This window comes from Canis lupus, chromosome 4 (genome assembly GCF_003254725.2).
Source record: "Canis lupus dingo isolate Sandy chromosome 4, ASM325472v2, whole genome shotgun sequence".
Taxonomy (NCBI): Eukaryota; Metazoa; Chordata; class Mammalia; order Carnivora; family Canidae; genus Canis; species Canis lupus.
The window spans coordinates 41,515,726-41,536,790 of NC_064246.1; the positions used below are offsets into that span (position 1 = coordinate 41,515,726).

The 21,065-nt window shown below is 39.0% G+C and overlaps 1 protein-coding gene and 2 pseudogenes across 6 annotated transcripts in view; 1 reads left to right on the forward strand and 2 right to left on the reverse strand.

The window, feature by feature from the left end:
- The window catches only part of RANBP17 (RAN binding protein 17), a 301,345-nt gene extending 288,478 nt beyond the window's left edge, over window positions 1-12,867 (reverse strand). For 3 of the 6 annotated variants that reach the window (XM_025434995.3, XM_025434994.3, XM_025434992.3), the window contains exons 1-3: window positions 12,693-12,864; window positions 3,865-4,011; window positions 90-180 (exon numbers count right to left, since the gene is read on the reverse strand). In XM_025434995.3, the coding sequence (XP_025290780.1) occupies window positions 90-180; window positions 3,865-4,011; window positions 12,693-12,710 (256 nt within the window). In that variant the 5' untranslated portion in view covers window positions 12,711-12,864. Of the gene's footprint in view, window positions 1-89; window positions 181-3,864; window positions 4,012-12,692 lie in introns of all 6 variants that reach the window. The other 3 variants (XR_007410239.1, XR_004814857.2, XM_025434993.3) reach the window with 2 other exon arrangements.
- Window positions 8,532-11,946, reverse strand: LOC112651632 (protein BEX4-like; annotated as a pseudogene).
- Window positions 12,868-18,680: 5,813 nt separating the features above from the next.
- LOC112652013 (40S ribosomal protein S19-like) lies at window positions 18,681-19,147 on the forward strand (annotated as a pseudogene).
- The last annotated feature ends 1,918 nt before the right edge of the window (window positions 19,148-21,065 follow it).

Sequence of the window (21,065 nt, forward strand, 5' to 3'; positions counted from 1 at the left end):
AATGTTAAATAATGTAACACTGTGTGTCAACTATACTTCAATGAAAAAATAAAATACAATTTTATAAAAAGCATAATAAAACCACTTACTGATATCTACCCTCTGTTCAACTGGCAAAGGACTGACTCGGCTAACAAGTTTTGAAAGACATGTTGCTGCAAGGAGCTGAGCATAGGATGTCTGTAAAGAATAATAAATTTCTTATATTATTATCACAAATGAAATTAGAATCATCAAAACACTATGACAGGAACTTTTCCTAAGCAAATATGGAAATGTTTCTGGTTTTCCAAACTGGCAGATTTACAATGAATAAAGTATTTACACAAATATACGCATATATGTACACAATCTCTCATAAGGGTTCAATAGTTGAGGAAGGTGTAGGTCACTTTTTCAAACAGCAGCAAATAATTGAGAGAAAAAAATTATCTTGAGCAAGTTCAAATAAAATACTCTTACATGTCTACACAGTCCTGTATGTTCTGGCCTCTATTTCTTCAAATTCACCTGGTTCTATTCTTCACTATCCTGTGACCATCACAGCCATCTTTATCCCTTTCAATGCCTTTTCCATCCTGACTTCCCTACTCCTTCAGATCCACGTCTTAGACTATCGTATTCTCTTTGGCTTCCAATTGTCTTAACTTAATAGTATACTCAATCTTACAAAATTTGGTTCAGCTCTTTACTATACCTCTAGCAGTTTCTTGTAAAGATAGTCCTTTCTTTTCTCTTGACTAGATGTCAGAAACTAAGGCCCATGGATCAAATCCTTTCTGTTTTTGCAAGGTCCAAGGGGTATCAGTGGTTTTTACTATTTTAAACAGTTGGGGAAAAAATTAATATTTTGTGACATGTGAAAAATATATGAAACCAAACGTCAGTGTCCATAAATAAACCTAGAACATAGCCATGCTCATTCATTTATATATGGTCTATGGCTGCTTTCACCATGACAGCAGAGCTGAATAGTTGAGACAGACTGTATGCGGCACTCATTGCCTCATACTGCTGCTCAATGCATTATAAATTGCAATAATATAGTTATAATTCCACAGCATCTCGAGTACCATGGGTATCACCATGACATGTACCTTCGATTATTACCAGGGCATAATCATGTCAAAACAAGATGAATGCAGATTTCAAATATCTCACTTTTAAGACACAGTAGAGTTTGAATTATTTTGTTACTGAATTAGATAGGGCAATGTGCTCTTTATGCAATGGTACTATAGCTGTCCTAAAAGATTATATGTTGACAATATCAGACTAAGTATTCATGACAATGTTCCTAACCCACAGGAATCAACAGTCAGAAAAAGTAGAAAATTAGAACAGAGTATCTCATCACAGTGGAATTTCCTCACAAAAATAAAATGGGATGGAGACCAAAGTTCTGAAGTCACTCATTTGTTAGCCAAGCAAGGAAAGTTGTTTACCAATGAAGAATTAATTAAATCACCACTACTTTATTGTTGTAGCGAAGTTATGTATGCAGAGAAAATAAACTCCAAACTACTAGCCTTTCAGTGAGAATAATGCTCAAATAGTTGAAGACATGGGAGCAACTTCAAAAGTCAATTTCAAACAAGGTAAATGATTTGGAAGTTCTCTTTAGTTTCTGACGAGCTGACAGATGTTGCTAATTCTGTTCATTCTGTTATCAACACTATCCATTTATTCCAGAAGTCAATGCTAAGTTTGAAGTGACTAAAGACCTCTGAAGAGTCTGGAACTTCAGGCCAGAAATATTTACAAAGAAGTTGAGAAAACACTAATTGTGTACAACCTGAAGTAGTAGCTGCTAAGATGCATCACAAGCGATAGTAAAAATATATGGAGCAGAAAATGGCTTAGTTGTACAAATTTATAAAGCTTATAAAAATCTAAGATTCTAAAACCTATGGTTATCCATTATATATTCATCAATATATACTCTGTAGTAAATTATATAGGTCTGTCATGTGTTAATGAATCAGTTTTTTTTTTTAAAGATTTTATTTATTTATTTCATGAGAGACACAGAGAGAGAGGCAGAGATATAGGCAGAGGAAAAAGCAGGCTCCATGAAGGGAGCCCAACGTGGTACTCGATCCCGGGACTCCAGGATCATGCCCTGGGCCGAAGGCAGGCACTAAACCGCTGAGCCACCCAGGGATCCTGAATCAGTGGTGTTAATAGTGGACTTCAATTTACGTTTGTGAACTTATCTTCAGTTGTGTGAATTTCTGTCAGAAATAAAAGCTGAAAGTCCTGATTTGCTCCACCACACTGTAGTTCAATAGATTAACAGTGGTAAAGTTTTATTGTGATTTTTTTTTGGCTCAGGGCCAAGACTGAAATTTTTTTGACACCCATCCTAAACTATTGTTGAATGCTCAAGGGCTTTGAAAATTAGCTTTTGCTGCAAACTTGATAATGTATTTAATGAATTCAACCTAAAGTTACAAAATTGCCTAAAAAGGGAAATGAATGCTTAGTACTTATACTACAAAATTGACAAGGCAGTAAAGTTATTTTAATAATAACTAACACTATTTCAATCACAACTAATATTAAGCTTTAAGCTGCTTTATACACTTTCCACATTACCAAAGTTAAAGCAAGTAGCAAGATCTCTATTCTTGAGTATATTTTCTGAGCTCATACTATAGTTCCAGCAGCATTTTTCAGACCCTGATGCAAGTGCAAAGGAAATTTCCATATCTTAAAATCTATTTAACTGAGCAATTGAGGAGCTTCCACCTAACCTTCAATTGGAAGTGATTAATCTGCAATGTAATGACATTCTGAAAGTCAAACATCAAGACAAGTTCAACAGAATTCTATAAATGCCTCCTAAGTGATGAATATGCTTAATTAAAACCATGTGCTTGTGGAGTGATACCAATATTTGGCAGTATCTATCTATGCAAAAAGATATTTTCAAAGATAAAATATAAAAATCTCATCACAGATGAGTATTAACACATGAACATTTATAATCAACACTGATGACAGAAATATTAATTTTGAACCACAATTAAGTTACATGTTATCTCCAAAAGAATAATTTCATTCTTCTGATTAGTAGATCTGTATTACAAAAAACTATACTCAATTATTATACTTTAAGTTTCATTAATAAAACTTTATGGAAGTTTGTCTTCTCTCTTCTTATAGACGCACTTATAAAATATCCTTGATTTAGCCTCTTTGCCTACAAAATCTAAAATATTTATAATCTAGCCCTTAACAGAAAGTTTGTTGACCTGTGCTCTAGCCCCTCCAGTCCCCTACTATAGTGCTACCATATCATTTTATAGCTATTTATTTACACTTATGCCTCGCCAATTAAACTATAAGTTACTTTAATACATGTACATAAAGCAAGTAGGTAGCACTATACCTAGTTTCACATCTAAGTATTTGCTGCATGACTGACTGAATGGCTAAGAATCTCTAGAAGGGAGGTAGGCAAGAGGTAGTCAGCATTCCTGTAAACCATTCCTTCATGCTTTAGACTTAATTATAACCTGTGTCTCTTACGCAGCTTTTTTTTTTTTTTAAAGTTGTTAGTCAACTTTCGAAAAATGCAACCTTTGCCCATACTGATATGAGACATCAAAAGGGGTCAAGAAGAATCAAGAAATTATTTCAACTCATGGTCAACTCAGGTCTATGTCTACCTCTTGGGCTCTTCTCTAAGTGTGCTTTTCAATTCTTTCTATGATTAATCTCTCTGACACTAAAAGAAACTAAACCAAAAAAATATACCAAAAGTAATATCTATCAATTATTGCTTACCTACACAACTTCAATAACACGGACATATATCTACTGATTTTTCATGGTTAATCGCTGTTATCAAATACTTACTGTTCCTTGTTCTAATAAAAGTTGACACTTGCTGAGACATTCTGGGCTGTCAATAAGTTCCAGGAGTGCTTTCTCAGCCTCTATTCTTTGTGTTAGATCCGTCCCTACGTAGAGATGAGTACATAACACTTCCAATTCAGCCAAGCTCTTAAGAAAAAAAATAAATAAATTTTACTTGAAAGAGAAAAATAAGGTAAATATATTAATCACAGGGACCAAGGGATGCAAATATCATGCCTGAATTCATCAATTCAATAAATGCTCATTGAGCTACAACTACTTACTAGAGGTCACAGTGGTGAACAAAAAAGGCCTGTCTCTTTCCTCCAAATTATTTAATTATAAGTTGACAGTACTGTAGTGGAAAGGTAAGAGTATAGAAAGAGAAAGAGTTGCCTAAACCAAGGAGTTTGAAAGGCTTGCCTGAAGTAGTAACATTTATCCTAAAAGGGTAAAGCCAGATGAAAAAAGACTAGACAGCAGTCTAGGCAGACAGTAGCATTTACCAGGGCCCAGAACAGAGCGTAATCATTTCCAGGCATTAGAAGGTCAATGTCACTGGGTAGACAGCAAGGAGGAGATGCCAAATGACGCTAAAGAGATAGGTGGGGGGAATTATCATGAGCAAATTGCAGACACTACGCCAATTACATTATTTCTCAAATTGTAAGAACGTCAATGGTTCCATCCATAAAAAAGCAAAGATAATTATAAATATACGCTGATTTGGGGCTTCTGAACTAATGACTCATAGTGCTGCAGGCAAATTCTGTCATGATTTTCTGGAACTATGACCTAACCCCATGTTATTTCTAGCAGTGTAATAACTAGTTATCATGTTGTAGGCTCCTATTTTATAAGCACAAAGAATAATTCATTCTGTTTATAAATATAATTTCATCTGAAGATATAAAACACATGGATAAGATCTGAAAAAAATTAGATCAGCATTCTTCTCAGCTTAAAACAATTTTTGTTAAAGGTACTTGACTAAAACAAACTACTTCACTTTGAACTTAGAATTCTTTGGAGGACAAAAAAAAGGCACAGATTTCACCATCAATTAGTCATATGAAGGTAATGGGTTATTCCTAAAGAAATGCTATTTTTTTTATCCTTTCTGGTCTGAATTTTTATGGGTAGCCTTAGAGCTACACTAGTCCAAACATTTTCTCAAATACATATATCTCCGCCTAATAGAAATGCCCACAAAACACAGAAATGAGAACTTCTCTAGCTTCCTTTATCCTTTCACTCCTCTCTCCTTAGATCCTTGATGGCATTTTCTACTTTCTATCCATGTCAAAGCCCAACATCCCAGACTTGGAAAATTTCTGCTAGAATGAAAGTAAAAAAGAAGGGTTTCAAATGAATAAATTAAGATAAAGGACCTCAAATGCATCACATTTTAAACGTTTCTCCCACCCAGATTGGCCCAACAAGCCCTCAGAGTACTGCTCCATAATGGTCATGATATTAAAATGCATAGAAAATTTATGGTTCATAAATACATATGAATTCCATATTTTCTCCAAGGGTAAGAAATACAAAAATAGAAAGAGCTACCTTTTTCCCTCTTTTGCTTCATGATCAACCTTACAAGCCTTTTCCTTCATCTAATAAATCTGAAGGGCTGAATTTTAGAACTGGTAATACCCAGAGTAAGTTAATGATAAACTAATCCTGCTGTCATGCATTCATCAAGGTCTAAGAGTCTTTGAAGAAGTAGACTTTGAATTCAAAAAGAATTGGGCCAGAAATAGTGACAAGACCTGTTTAAAAGCAGAAGGCAGCAAAAAAGTGAGACTCAAATCTATCTTCTAGGTTTTTTTGGAGAACAAAATGAGTAAGGGTCACATAACTTCTGGCACAGGGTATACCCTATAAAGGCTAGTGGTTTGTTATTAATATGACTTAATACTGTAATGGGTAGTAATGGTATATTCCCCTAAAAGATATGCCTAATTCCTACCCCTAGTACCTTTGAATGTGCCCTTATCTGAAAATAAAGATCACTGCAAATCCTTAAATTATGGATATTAATGATACCATCCTAGATTTAGAGTGGGTCCTCAGTCTTAATGACTCATAAAAGAAAGAAGAAATACACGTGAAATGCAGAGACACAGAGATACACAAGGGAGGTCATATGAAGAAGGAGCCAGAGGCGAGAACGATAAATCTACAAGCCAAAGTACACCAAGGATTGCCAGCAGCCATTAGAAAGTAGGAGAAAGTCATGCGGCAGCTTCTCCCTCAAGGAGCCCAGAAGGAACCAATACTACTGGCATATTAGCTTCAGACTTCTAGCCTTCATAACTCTAAGACAGTAATTCTCTGTTGCTTTAATCCACCTAGTTTGTAGTAATTTGTTATAGTAGTACTAGAAAACTAATATAAATATTAATATTGATCAATTCAATAGTACCTAAGTTAACCTATTCAGAAGGATTCTGGAAAAATTCTGGAAATTATTTTGTCTGTTTTGCTATACTGATTTAAACAACCTCAACACAGACTAACTCTGGAATATGTTCAAATAGTATTTAAGTCAACAATATTATAAATTATCTTTTTCTTTTCAAAGGTATTTCAAAGTATTAACTGAAAGGCAGTGCAAGATAAAAAGGGAAAGGTGTGAACTTTCTCTTACGAAAGACTGAAACTAAGGGGGGGGGGGATCAAGTCATTCTTTCACTGTAATGATAATAGTGAAACACATGCCAGGCATATCAAATCTTTTGAGAGAAAAGGATACATCCACAAAGATCCTTATCCTGGTGGAAAGGCATTATCTAAACATTTAAAACACTTAAACTCACAATGTGGTGAATGCTGACTGACCAAGCAATCTTCTGATTAGCATTTGACTTTCCAGAGAATCTATAAAGAGATTTTATTTTTCACAACGAATTGATACATTCGCATCTTAGTTTTACACATTGATGTCTACGCATATGGTTAACATTAGAATGCCTCAGAGAAATGGATCCCTTCTCTATTTGCTGACAAATGAGGTTTGAGTTATTAAAGCTCCTGCAAGGCTTAATATCAATATCAGAAGCCCATAAAAATAACTAATAGGTAAAATAAGTAGAATTGGACATCACCTAACTCCCAGAGAATAACTATCATATATAAACAGCATCCAACTTCCATAGCATAAGAGACAATCACACAATTCTGCCTTAAGGATCTACCATGTTATTCTGAACTCATTTCTAGTCTTTGCACTTGACATACAAATTAACCCCTAAATGATGTGACTTCTTTCTATTCAGTAATTCTCACAGATGTATCCATCAATGGGTAGATGCTGAATAAAACAAACAAAAAACAGATAAAAAGAGTATATATTGGAGGGTATTATAGGAACAGAAAGCAGATCACAGGTTGCGGATAGGAAGGGAGGAAAGAAGAACAGGATGGGGGGCCAGCAATGGGGGGTTACAAAAGAACAAGAGGAAATTTTGGGGGGTGATAGATATGCTCATTATCTTGATTTTAGTCATGGTTTCACAGATGTAAACATGTCAGTCTCCTGCACAATTTAAATATGTGTTGTTTATTATTTGTCAAGTACACCTCAATATTAAGCTAAAAAAAAAAAAAAAAAAGGATGGCTTTTGTTCTAGGGAAAAAAAATGGCCCCTAATAAAAAATAAATTGATGAGCCACAAAAATCCCACCCCAATTGAATTTAAAACTCTTTTCAATTACTTCTCTGTATCTTTCCTGCCATCTGGAATTAAAGTTCTTGATTATCCTTAATAGAAAACACTTTCATCCCGAAGTCACAAATCTTTGTTTCTTTTTCCCTTTACTACTTTTTCCTGGGTATACCTGAAGGCTTATTCCTGGGTCTTTTGGAACTCTTCCTTCTACAATGAATTAGATAGTATTTGTTTTTAAAGTTTTATAGTTTACAAAAGAATTTCCATCTTTTATTTGCAACCAATCCTGAAAAGTAGACTCCTGCAGAGTATATATTTGTAGTACACCCATTTTAAGACCAAAAAAACTGAGGCGGAGAGATCAAATATATATATAAGTTGCTTAAGATCAAGTGTGGAGTAAATGGTCAATTTTGAGCCAAATAAATACAAGTCTACAGACCTCAAGAACATGTCTCCTTATCACCTTGCCATCTTGCCACCCTTTATCTTCAGTCTGTAGGGAGAATAAGCAGGAAATGTCCTACTCCATACCTTCAACCCTGTCTGCTCACCATCTTTGTATCTACCAATTTCTTTCTCTTGGAAATCCAGAAAGATGATAAAACCACAAAAATGTCAGAAACTGAATTGAACATACTTCCCACAGATTTCTACTTCAAGTGGCTCTTTGTTTTCAGTGGTTTCAAAGGTCTAGACCAGGATCTAGATTTACAATTTTGATGTTAATTTTGCCTCTTCCTTCTCCTTAGTCTCTCTTGTATAGTTAAGAGTTTGGCCTTGCCCAAAGAAAAATCTAGCCTTTACCCTCGGATTCTGGAAGCTTAACCTAGGTCATACCTGATCAGACTGTTTTTGCTTAGGGGCCAGGAGTTGGGAGGGTACACACTCCACAGTCTTAAACTGGGAGCTGGCCACACCAGAAAGACCAACCACGTGTTTGGGGGGGGGGGGGGGGGCCGGCTTTGGATCACATTAGTATTAGCCTAAAGACTGAGATCAATTATGTGGGCAATCAATACTCAATCACTACATAATGAAGCCTCAATAAAAAGTTCCCAATGCATACTGTCCTACATACAGGCTGGGAGAGTAACATGTCTTAAAGACAGCAAGAGCTTTGTTTTGGAACCCCCTCAGACTCTGCACATTGCATCTCTTTTCATCAATTTTAATCTGTGTACTTTCCCTGGAATAAACTGCATGTATATGACAACTTTCAGTAAATTATTTGAGTCTTTTTGATAAATTATCAAATCTAAGCATGGTTCTAGGAAAACCTCAAATATGCAGTTGGTGTCAGAAGTGAGGGCACTCTGGTGAACTATGCCCTGAAACCCCACAGTTTAGCTAGTTTCTGGTATACACCTGATTTGTAATAAAATCCTAACAATTCTTTTTTTAACTAGAGCCTCAGACTTAACACTTCTACCTGATATTCATGGACAACAGAGGAATAGAATAATATATTCTAACAGTAGCCTCTAGTGCCCTGGATTTTTTCAGCAGCTTCTTCGGGAATGAGAGTGGAAGCTTTGGAATCTGCCTCTTATTGATCCCAAGCAAATTACTTAACCTTTCTAAATCTCACTTTTGAAACTGCAGGTAGTTAATATCCATCTTCCAAAATAACTGTGAAGAGTAAGATAGAAGACAGAAAGCTAAACCCAGTGCCTGGCACACAGCAGATCAAGAATAAATTGTAAATAATTCCTTCGATTCGTGATAAATTATAATACCCTATATTGATTGTCTGTCTATAACTTCTCCCATTCAAGTCCATGCTGTCATGATCTTTCGCAAACCTCTTTCCCATCTTGTTACCATCATGTTCAAATATAACAGGGCACAATCACATCTAGACCAAATCAGGTGGCCTGGCTGGGTATTAAGAAGCATAGCCATAGTCCTTGGTCCTGGAACAATTCTGAGAACAAAAAGATCGACCAAATGAGTACTCTAAATTTTTCCTGACATTACCTTTTTTTTTTTTTTGCTTTTTCAACTGCTTTATTAAGTTTACATTATGAAAAGAATAGTTTTTTCTAAAACTGGGTGAAATTGTCCTGCTAGACAGAAAGTTTTACAGAGACAAAACAGTATTTAATTACAAACTGGTAACTGGAAACACCAAAAGGTTTACAGAAGAAGTAAATCACAAAATTACAAGCCTGTGGAGCAGAGGCCACATTATTAACCTCAGGGAAAACCTTAACATTCAAGGTATAAGGCAAAAGTCATAATGATTATCAGGTTCAGGAGTTTGGAAGTGCTTATGATGCCTCATTTGCTACTCCTTAGTCTTTCTCCTGATCTCCATCATTTGCCCTACAAACTTTTCCACATCATCTCCCATTTCATTGTGATCAATATGCTTGTTAGGTACGGCCCATCGAAAATTAGGGACAAGTCGTCTCACTTGCCCCAGTTTAACATTTCTTCCATTCTTCTGGCTCTTCACTCCCTCTCGAATTGCGTGATTCCTCTTCATTCTGCACAGGGCCCTGTTCTTCATTTTCCTGCTGGGCATTTTCCATGTTGACATTTTTCACTTGTTTCTCTTTGGACACCACTGCTCCTGGGCCTATCCTTGCAGTCTCCTCCTCCTCCTCCTCCTCCTGATGCACGAGTGCAGCGCCTCAACACTTGGACCAGCCCACCTGCTCCCCCTCCGCCTCCTACTCTTTGGGGCCGCCCCTGGCCCACAGGCCTTCAGGGCCACCGGGAGCAGGTAGCTAGCGAGCGAGAGAGCGAGCGAGCGAAGGCCCCTGACATTACCTCTTGATTCTCACATCAATCTGTTCTAACTGAAATTCTTGTATCTTACCCGTTCCCAACTCTATCTTTCCTCACTCTGTCTTCCTCCCCCTAATCTGGACTGTCTCCTCTCGGATGAGATAATCCATATCCATTGTCTCTTTTGGGATAAAGTATTCCAACTCACTCACAGCTTCCTAACTAGAATGCATGTACCTTGAATGATATGCCTGGCATATTGATTCTTCTACCCTTTAGGCAACCAGGCTTTTGGCTGTGAGCAGTTTATGTCAATGAACAAGACAATTACCATTTATTATGTATGCCATGATATGAAAAAGATTGTGAAGAAGTACTCTAACCTCACCTCACACAGGTCCACATCTTTACTCATCACCCTAATGGCATAAGTTTTTACTAGCTACCCTGGTGAGTAGATGACAGTAAGATATTGATGTGAAAGAATATGGAATTACGAATTACTAGGGTTACTCTATAGCCTTGGGAAGTCACAAATGTTCTAAGATTCAGTGTCTTCAAGAATAATACATATGTACATACCTCTCAAATTAGTTGTGGGGCTCAAAAAACTAATAAGCATGTGAAAATTCAAAATGCTAGGTACCAGTTATTATTAGTAGTCAATGTTCCTTGAATTAACTGCAGAATATGGTTTCATATGCTGGAAATACTTCAAACTGAGAAATTTCAGAGCTTTTTTCTAGCTCTCAAAACTGATCTTTTATTTGTCCAACTACACTTTCAAGCTGCTGTGAAATACATTCCTGGAAAACCAGTTTTTCCAACACCCTACCTAAGTATGAAGAAGTCTTCCAGGACTGAGGTATTGACATTTATGCATCACCTTCCTAAGTCTGAAAACTTCCAAACTTCCACCACAGTCTTTACCCTCAAGATTTACACCAGAACTATGAACACCCGATTACCTATTTGCAACCTGTAAGTCCTCCCTGTGAAAATTTCCCAGGGGGCATGTTTACCAAAGTGGAAATAAATAACATTACTTTGACATCCTTAGAAATGGCAAGGAGTCAAACGGTAATGTGTGGGGCTCACTGCTTCCTGGTCTGTAAGTCCTGAAGCTGTCAATTACCGGACAGGAGAGTGGCTGGCTGGAAAGAAAAGATCCTTTGGAAGAATCAATAAGTAAGAAATGAGTCAGTATGACCACAGGCAGTCCAAAGAAGTCTACGAGAGGAACATGACACATAGACACACTGTCACCACATTATGAAACTGACAACCCCTCCAAGGTGACTCCTGCCATCCACAGCCTGCCCCCCTCTTCCAGTTTATGTGAACCGTACGCTCCTGCCAGACCAAACTTCCTGCCGTGTGCCATGTTCTTGCACAGTTCCTGGCCACCGTGACATGGTCCTTCTGCCTCGGTAACTTTCCCTTCGCCTTCCTTCACGTGGCTGGCTCCTACAATTCTTTCAAGGCCCACTAGGCTGCAAGTTCCCTGAAAGTAGAAGTCCTAGTTTTGTTGGAGCCGTCTGCAGTGCAATTCAGTACCCAACCGGCCGAATGGGCGCTCAAGGAAATTCAAAGCATCTGCTCTGCCAGGCCGAGCAGCTCCGCCGCACTCCTCAACACGCGCGCACGCACCCCCCCCCCCGGAGGCTGCCATGATAGCCTGTGATTAATTCTACCGTATCATTTTCACACGTACTGTAATTCTCTGCGAATTCTAGGAGGGCACGGATGGCACGATGATGTAATCCTTTATCCCAGAACTGTGCACCGTGCTGGAGACGCGGCGAGGGGCTCCATTAATGTTTGCTGAATGAATAACTGGCCGCGCACGCGGGCGCAGCCCGAGAGTACGCGAACCTCCTCGTCCAGCGCGCGTCCCGTCGCGATCTCCGCGCCCCTCGGGCTCGCTGCCCGGGTTTCCTCCTCCAGGAAGGCGGCTGCAAAACACTCCTCCACACCCGCCTGCAGATACAGCCCCTGCCCGCTCTAGCCGATTACAAACCCAGCCGCGGCCGCCGGCCCCCGGTGGACCCCGGTGGACCCCGGTGGACCCCGGCCCCCGCCGCCGCAACCGTGCGGGGGCCGGCGACCGAGCCGCGGCGGGAGGGACGGCCCGGCCCGGCCCGGCCCGGCCGCGCTCCCGGTCCGCGGCCTCCACACCTCCCCGAGGGGCGAGCTCCGGAGCCGGCCCCGCCGCGGCGCCCGCCACGCAGGGGCCCGGGCCGGGGCGTGAGCCCAGGCCAGTGCCCGAGGCCCCGGCCGGGGAGGGGGCTGCGGCCCCGAGGCGGCGGGCCGCGGCCCTCGGCCTCCGAGCCGCAGCGTCCCGCCGCGCTGGCGGGGCGGCGGAGCGCGGAGCGGCGGAGCGGCGGAGCGCGGGCCCGCGGTGCAGAGCCCACTGACCTGGAAGTGCAGCGCCATCTTCCCGGGAGGCGGCGCCGGCCGGCCGGCCGCCCCGAGCGCCCGAGGGGAGGGAGCGCAGGCGGGCGCCGCGGAAGCCCCAGCCGCCCGCGGGGTCCCTGCGCCGCTGGCTCGCCCAGCGCGGTCGTCGCCTCCGCCGCGCCGCCGGTGCGTCCGCGGCGCTGGACGGGGCGGGGCCTGACGGGCGGGGGCGGGGGCGGGGCCTGACGGGGGGGCGGGGCCTGACGGGGGCGGGGCCTGACGGGGGCGGGGGGCGGCGCGCGAGGGGGAGGCGGGGACCGCGGCGCCGGGCCTCCCAACCGCCCGCGCACCAAGTTTGAAGCGCCGAGGGTCCTAACGTCCCGCAGCTTTCCCTGGACACTGGCCCCGCCGCCCAACCGTCAGCCATGACCCCTGGCCTTGAATCTCCCCCAAACTGCTGATCCCTAAGCCCCAGGGTACAGCCCTTGCCGTGGCTTCCGATGCCCCATCGGCGCCACCGCGCTTGTTCCCCGAGCAGCCCACCCGGCCGCGCCCCCAGCCGCACCCTCTGATGCCCTGGCGCCAACCGCTGTGCTTGACCCCTGACTCCCGGACCCCAGCTTCCATCTCCTTTTTGACTTTATTTGGTTTAAAGTTAAACCGACACTGTTGACTTGTAAAATTCTAGCTCACCTCTTACTACTTCTTGCCTATGGTTCACTTAAGGTGAGCTTGTATTTTACACCAAATGATTCCGTTGGAATGACAATTTATTTGAACAAGAGTGGGTCAAAGTCACTCCTTTCTGGTGCTCTTCATTCCTTCTTGAAGATTGAAGCTTTCTGCTGGGGGCGTTGCACCGTCGTGTGAAAAATTACTTTGCTATTTCTTATAGTTCGCGTTTATTAGTGACAAATCCAGCCTTGGTGAACATGAATACATCGTTATTTCACCTGCATTTTTTTAAAGGATAGTTTTGCTAGGTATCGAATTCCATTTTTGTCTTTTAAAACAAATGTTCTCAGCATAAAAAAAAAAAAGTCTTTTCCCTTGATTTCTCGTTGCCATTGTTTCTATTGAGAAGTTAGCCAATGGTCTATTGCTCCTTTGCAGGTAAAACAACTCCTTCTCCCACCCCCCTGTTTTAAATTTTTTTCTTTCTTTTTGGTCTTCAGCAGTTTGAGTACAGTGTAACTGTGTGTGTGTGTGTGTGTGTGTGTGTGTATGTGTGATCCTGCTTGGGATTCATAAGGCTTCTTCAATATGAAATCTTATATTTTTTATCAGTATTTGAAAATTCTCCATTTCTTTAAATATTACTTTTGTTCCTTTCTCTCTCTTCTCCTTTTGGAACTTCAGTTACATGTATTTTAGACTCTTTTTTTTTTTTTTTTTTTTGAGTATTCCATATGTCTCTTACAGTCTTTTCTGTATTTTCTCTTTTTTTCTCATCATGCTTTAATCCGCATAATTTTTTAACTGACCTGTCACCCATTTAGTAAAAACTCTATTCTGCTGTGTCTGAACTGCTACACAACCCTCTATTGGAATCTTAATTTTAGTAATAGTATTTTCAGTTCCAGAATTTTCATTTGAGTCCTCCCCTTCCATTCTTTAAATAGATTCTAAGGCTCTGGTGAAATTGTTTATCTTCCCTCTATTGTCTTGAACATTTTAATCATATTATTTAAAGCCCCTAAAGATAACTCCAATATATGAATTTCCAAAAAGTCCTCCTGGTTTTTGGTATTTGGTCCTATTTTTTAAGCATGCCTTATAATTTCTTATTGGATGTTAGACAGTATAGAAGAAAAATTGTAGAGGCTGTGGATGATACCAGCTTTCTACAAAAAGGATTAAGTTTTCTTATTGTAGTAGACAGAATACAAGTGAATCACCTTAATCTAATTGAGACTTGGTTTTCAGCTTTTAAATTCAGGTTTATTTTAGTTTTGCCCTTATTCCTAGGTCATGGTTCTTACTAGATCTTATTAGATCTTGAAAGCCTGAATATTTGCCAAGATACTGCCACCTCATGGGGCTTGAACTATAATCCCCATTTCCTCCATAGTGTGAAGCTGCTAAAATCTCTGTTTAATGCTTCAGGTGCTGCTGTCTGGCTGTTTCTTAAAGTTGCATCCTGAGCATATGCATCTTAAGAATTTCCTGATAATTTAAGGGGAATTTGTACAATGATTTGGAGGTCCACATCTCTGTAATTTTCTCCTCTCTAGAATTGTCCTTCAAATCTCAGCTGCTTTTGTTCCTAAACTCCCATCTCTGCTCCTAGACCACTGAGATTGCTATTATCTACTTAGCTCCATTACCCTTGTGCCAATTCAAAATGCCCCGGAGGTGGGAAGTGACCTGAATGTAGATCTTGCCCTTAGTGCTTTCATGCACTCAAGGGTTGAAGCCAATCAAGTCTTGTCTCTATTGGTTGCTCTCTAGTGCCTTCAAGCAGTTGTTGTATATATATCTATATGTGTGTGTATGCCTGGGTGTCTGTGTAGTTGTTAATACACAGTAATTGTCAAATTCATTTATTTATAATTGCCATATATGTAACATATTAACATATGTGTTAGATGTATACATATATATGCACACACACACACATATATAAAGTTTATCCTGCTTTTATAATTCATTTAAGTGGGAGGTTTAAGACCAGACTGTTTGCATCTTGATTTTCATAGCTCATCCACAGCCCATGAATCCTCATTCCCATAACCTAACTCCTTTTTTTTTTTTTAAGATTTTATTTATTTATGAGAGACACAGAGAGAAAGAGAGAGAGGCAGAGACACAGAGGAAGAAGCAGGCTCCATGCAGGGAGCCTGACATGGGACTCGATCCAGGGTCTCCAGGATCACACCCTGGGCTGAAGGCAGCACTAAGCCGCTGAGCCACCTGGGCTGCCCCATAACCTAACTCCTAAACTTGGAGGGGGATACCCTCATCCTACCATTTTTTACTCCTATATCCCAAAGTTTTTGATTCCTATATTCTAATACCTATTTCCATGCTTTAAGACTTTTGATATCCAGTCGCATTTGTGACTCCTACATCCCTAGCACCAGTGTTAATTTCTGACCTCTCTATTGCATCTGCCATACAACACTACATTATTTTAACTTTCTTTTATCTAACTTCTGGATTCCAACCACATTTTTAAAGCTATTGTTTTAAAGTAGCATTTCTAAAAAAAACAAAACAAAACAAAACAGTAAAGTAGCATTTCTGTTACCTCAAACTTTAAGCAATTAAATGAGGAGGAATAATTACTTGAGATGTGATCATATTGCTTTTTTCTCCCATAGCAGAATATCTTTGGCACAAATACAAGATTATGATAAGAACAACAGCTGACTATTCTGTGGATTTACAAGGAAATTCAGCAAATAAAAAGCCAATTATTTTTTCCCATAAAATTTGAGTGACCACTTCAGATTTCTGTTTATAATGAACTCTCCCTTCCATGTTTTTCTATCAACAAAATATGCATACAGGTCCATATCTTTTTTGTCAATTAATAAAATCTAAGAATTGTGTCACCACAGCTATTAAAACTAGCAAAAGGATGCTACAGGATGTCAAATAATCCATTTCTATCACAAAATCCAATTAAAGGAGGGACATTTAGAACTCTTAGGAGGGGATCCCTGGGTGGGTCAGGGGTTTATGCCTGCCTTTGGCCCAGGGCGTGATCCTGGAGTCCTGGGATCAAGTCCCACATGGAGCTCCCTGCATGGGGCCTGCTTTTCCCTCTGCCTCTCTCTCTCTCTCTCTCTCTCTCTCTCTCTCTGTGTGTCTCTCATGAATAAGTAAAAAATAAAATACAATTAAAAAAAAACACTTAGGAATTACAAAAGTATCTTTTTTAATGGCAACTGGCCTTCTAAAAAAGACGGATCTTTGATCTTATACCTTTTCAGGAAATTCGATTAACATTTGTAATTCTGGTACCTTAGGAAATTTACCTAATATCTTTGAGTTAGTGTATGTATGTATTAGCGTGTTTATTGTTATTCTAAGATCAAGAAAATAGTAAGGCCAAAATTCAAAGATTTTATAAGAAGTAACATTGAGATTAGAGCACGCTGGTTAGGAAAACAGACACTCAAGCCAAAAAACCTGGGTTTGGATGCCAGCTGTATCACTTACTAGCTGGTAAACTTGGGGAAGTTGCTTAATCTCTCCATGCCTTTGTTTCCTCATCTGTAAAATGGAAACTAACAGTATCTAACTCATAGGTTGCTATGATGATTAAATGAGTTGATGTATATGAAGTACTTAGTACTTGGCAAATAATAAGGGCTACAAAAATACTAATTATTATAATCAGATCCATATCATTCTCTGAATGTCATATTTAAAAAGATATTCTTAATGAAATGGGATTATAATTTTAATCAAACAGAATAAATTATTCCAAAATCTTTTAGTTTGTAAATTTACAATTTAGCTATTTCCTCATTTTCCCTCCCACTCAATCAAGCTTCTCTACCCTAGAGAATATTGAAAGGCTGTGACATTATCTCCATTAATGGCATTTCTATTTCCTGTTTCTATAGAAGGACTTATATGGGACTGAAATATGGGACTGAAACTTCAAAATATCCAACTAACTTAAACCACAAACAAAAAAAACACAAAACATCCAATTAAAATTCTCACTTTATTAATACTTAAATTATAAAACCTATGATCAATCATTTACTTTAGTAGAACATATAAACAAAAAATAGGAAACATTAGAATATACCTCCCTTAAAATATTCAACAAATGTAATTTTATTAAGTACACTTACTAAGATTACTTAATACCTCAGTAAGTTTTGGGAATTCAGCAGAAGGCAGGCAAGTGAGAGAAACAGGAGGAAAATACATCCAAAAATTCAGATTTATATAAAATCTCTCCAAAACATAACAGCTGCATAAAATATGTATACTTGTGTGTATTTATTTCATATTGGTTGATTTCAATCATGTTTTTATTTTATCAAGTCATTAACCTTAAACTCCATTTTTTAAAATATCCAGTGTAAAACCAGAGTAACAAAAAACATTTCTTCTTCTCTGGTGATGTAAATATGAGTTATTTAACAAACTTTATTATTACACACATACACATAAAATCCATACCTGCTTTTTCTTTAAGTGATTTTACACTTTAAACATACTGATAATAATAGGGGTATACTACTGTGTTTAATAATGCCATCATTTTGACAAATAAAAACTAATATTTTTTCATTTGTATATTACCTTACACTACTTGCATGTTAACTCTTTCACATACTAACAGATAGTTTAAAGCATTGATTACATCAGTAAGATAGCAACAAATGTTAACTATGTATCCTTAAAGTTACCCCTAAGCAAGGTCATAGTAAAATGTCACTGATGTATAATGCTATTGGATAAATAAAATAGTATACTCATTCTGAAAAGTACAATATATTAAGAATCCTGGAAATGTTTATCATCTTCACCCAACTTCTAGAAAGTGAATCTAAGAAAATAACGTAAACTGCAAAAAAAAAAAAAAAAAGAAAAGAAAAAATGTTTTATATGTGAAAGTATTTATTAAAGCATGATTTATATAATAAGGAAAAGCTGAAAAGGTTAAGTAAATTATGATATAGGGGATCCCTGGGTGGCTCAGCGGTTTGGCGCCTGCCTTTGGCCCAGGGCGCGATCCTGGAGTCCCGGGATCGAATCCCACATCGGGCTCCCGGTGCATGGAGCCTGCTTCTCCCTCTGCCTATGTCTCTGCCTCTCTCTCTCTCTCTCTCTCTCTATGTCTATCATAAATAAATAAATAAATCTTAAAAAAAAAAAAATTATGATATAGCCTATGGCATAATCCTATACAGTCATTAAGGATTATATTTATGGAGAGTTTTGTAAAAATGTGGAAACTACTATGTTAAGAGGTTAAGTGTAAAAGACAAGATGGAATAGTATATCACTTTCCCCTGGCTGGCAGCGCGGAGGCCGCAGATGCCTGGAGTTCCTGTAAAAGGAATCTGAACCAGCAGGAGTTCATCAGAGCTCTGGCAGCCTTCCTCAAAAAGTCTAGGAAGCTGAAAGTCCCTGAATAGGTGGACACTGTCAAGCTGGCCGAGCATGAAGAGCTGGCTCCCCACCATGAGAGCTGGTTCTACACACGAGCTGCTTCCACAGCCCGGCACCTGTAAGCCCAGGCGTCCGGGCGGCGCTGGGGTCGGCCCGTGACTAAGCTCTGCGGGGCCAGAGAAGCGGGGTCATGCCCAGCCACTTCAGCAGACGCCCCAAGAGTGTGGCCTGCAGGGTCCTCCGAGCCCTAGAGGGGCTGAAAGTGGTGGAAAAGGACCAAGATGGGGGCCGCAAACGGACACCTTGGGGACAGCGGGATCTGGACAGAACTGCCCGACAGGTGGCAGCTGCCAACAAGAAGCATTAGAACAAATGCTGGGTTAATAAATTGCCTCATTTGAAAAAAAAAAAAAAAAGGAATAGTATATCATTTCAATCAAATGAAAAAAGGCATAGGAAAAAAATGGAACAGAATACAAACGAATGGTAACAGGACAGGGAGTCAACCTGAAGGGGCTCCCACCTGCCAAATCCAGAACAATTCAGGCACGTAAATAATGATAGTGATAGATTATCACTTATTGAATAAAATAAGAAACCTTAATAATATATTATTATTAGTGCATATTAATATAAGTAAATGAATGAATAAATTGAAAGTTTACATAGTCTCACAGTAGTTCCTCACAAAATACTAATTGATTACAAAGTAAAAAAGAGTAACTTTTCAGCCCAGAAGACTATCATCCACCACTTTTAATTGAGTGATTAATGTGGATAACGTTAGTAAGGGAACAAATCTAAACCATGTGCCATTTGACAGAATGTAGTAGGAAGAACACAATGCCATCTCTGTAATAGCCTTGTGAAAGGTGCATACCCTGAGTCTAAATGTGAGGAAACATTGAGGCAAACTCACATTTAGAGACATTCTACAAAATAACTGGCCTGTAATCTCCACAAATGCCAACCTGATGAAAGTCACATCTTTCAACTCCCTGGTTAAATTTATTCCTAAATATCACATTCTGTTTGCTCTCATAACGTCTTTTTCTGATAGTTTGTTGCTGGTGTATAGGCATACAACTGATTTTTGTATATGGATTTTGAACCCTGAAACTTTACTGAATTCATTTATTAGTTCAACAGGGTTTTTTGGGTGGAGTATTGAGGGTTTTCTACATATAATCTATCATCTGCAAACAAGACAATTTTATTTCTTCCTTTCTGATTTGGATGCCTTTTATTTCCCTTTATTACCTAATTGCTCTGGCTAGAACTTCTAGTACTCTGGTAGAGTAAAAGTGGTAAAAATGGCCATCCTTATCTTATTCCTGATCTTAGAAGAAAAGCTTTCAGGTTTTCACCATTGAGTATGATGTTAGCTATAGGCCTGTCATGTATATGGCCTTTACTATGTTGAAGTACATTCTCTTTATCCCTAGTTTATGGGGTTTTCTGTAATGAAAGGATGTTAAATTTTGTCAAATGCTTCTCCTGCATCTATTGAAGTGATCATATAATTTTTATCCTTCATTTTGTTAATGTGGTATATCACATTTATTGATTTGCATATATGAATCATCCCTGCTTTCCTGAAATAAATCCCACTTGGTCATAGTATATGATTGCTGATATTTTGTTGAGGATTTTTGCATCTATGTTCATAAGGGATATTGGCCTGTAATTTTACTCTCTTGTAGCATCTTTTGTCTGGCTTTAGTATCAGGGTAATGCTGGTCTCATAAAAGGACTTTGGAAATGTTCCCTCCTCTTCTAGTTTTTGGAAGAGTTTGAGATGGACTGGCATTAATTCTTCCTTAATGTTTGTTAGAATTCACCAGTGAAGCCACCTGGTCCTAGACTTTTCTTTGTTGGAGAGTTTTTGATTACTGACTCAATTTCCTTACCAGTGATTAGTCTGTTCAGATGTTCTGTTTCTTTATAATTCATTCTTGGCAGCTTGTATGTTTCTAGGAATTAAGCCTGTTCTTAAAGATTATCTAATTGGTTGACATATAATAATTCATAGTAATTTCTTGTGATCCTTTTTATTTCTGTGCTATTGATCATAATGTCTTTTATTTCTGATATTATTTGAGTCTCCTCTTTTTTTTCTTAGCTAATCTAGCTAAAGATTTGTTAATTTTGCTTATCCTTTCAAAAAACTACCTCTCAGTTTCATTGATATTTTCTATTGTCTTTTTAGTCTCTATTTCTCATCTTTGTTATTTCCTTCTTTCTACTAACTTTGGGCTTAGTTTGTTCTTTTTTTAGTTCCTTCAAGTGTAAAATTAGGTTGTTTATTTG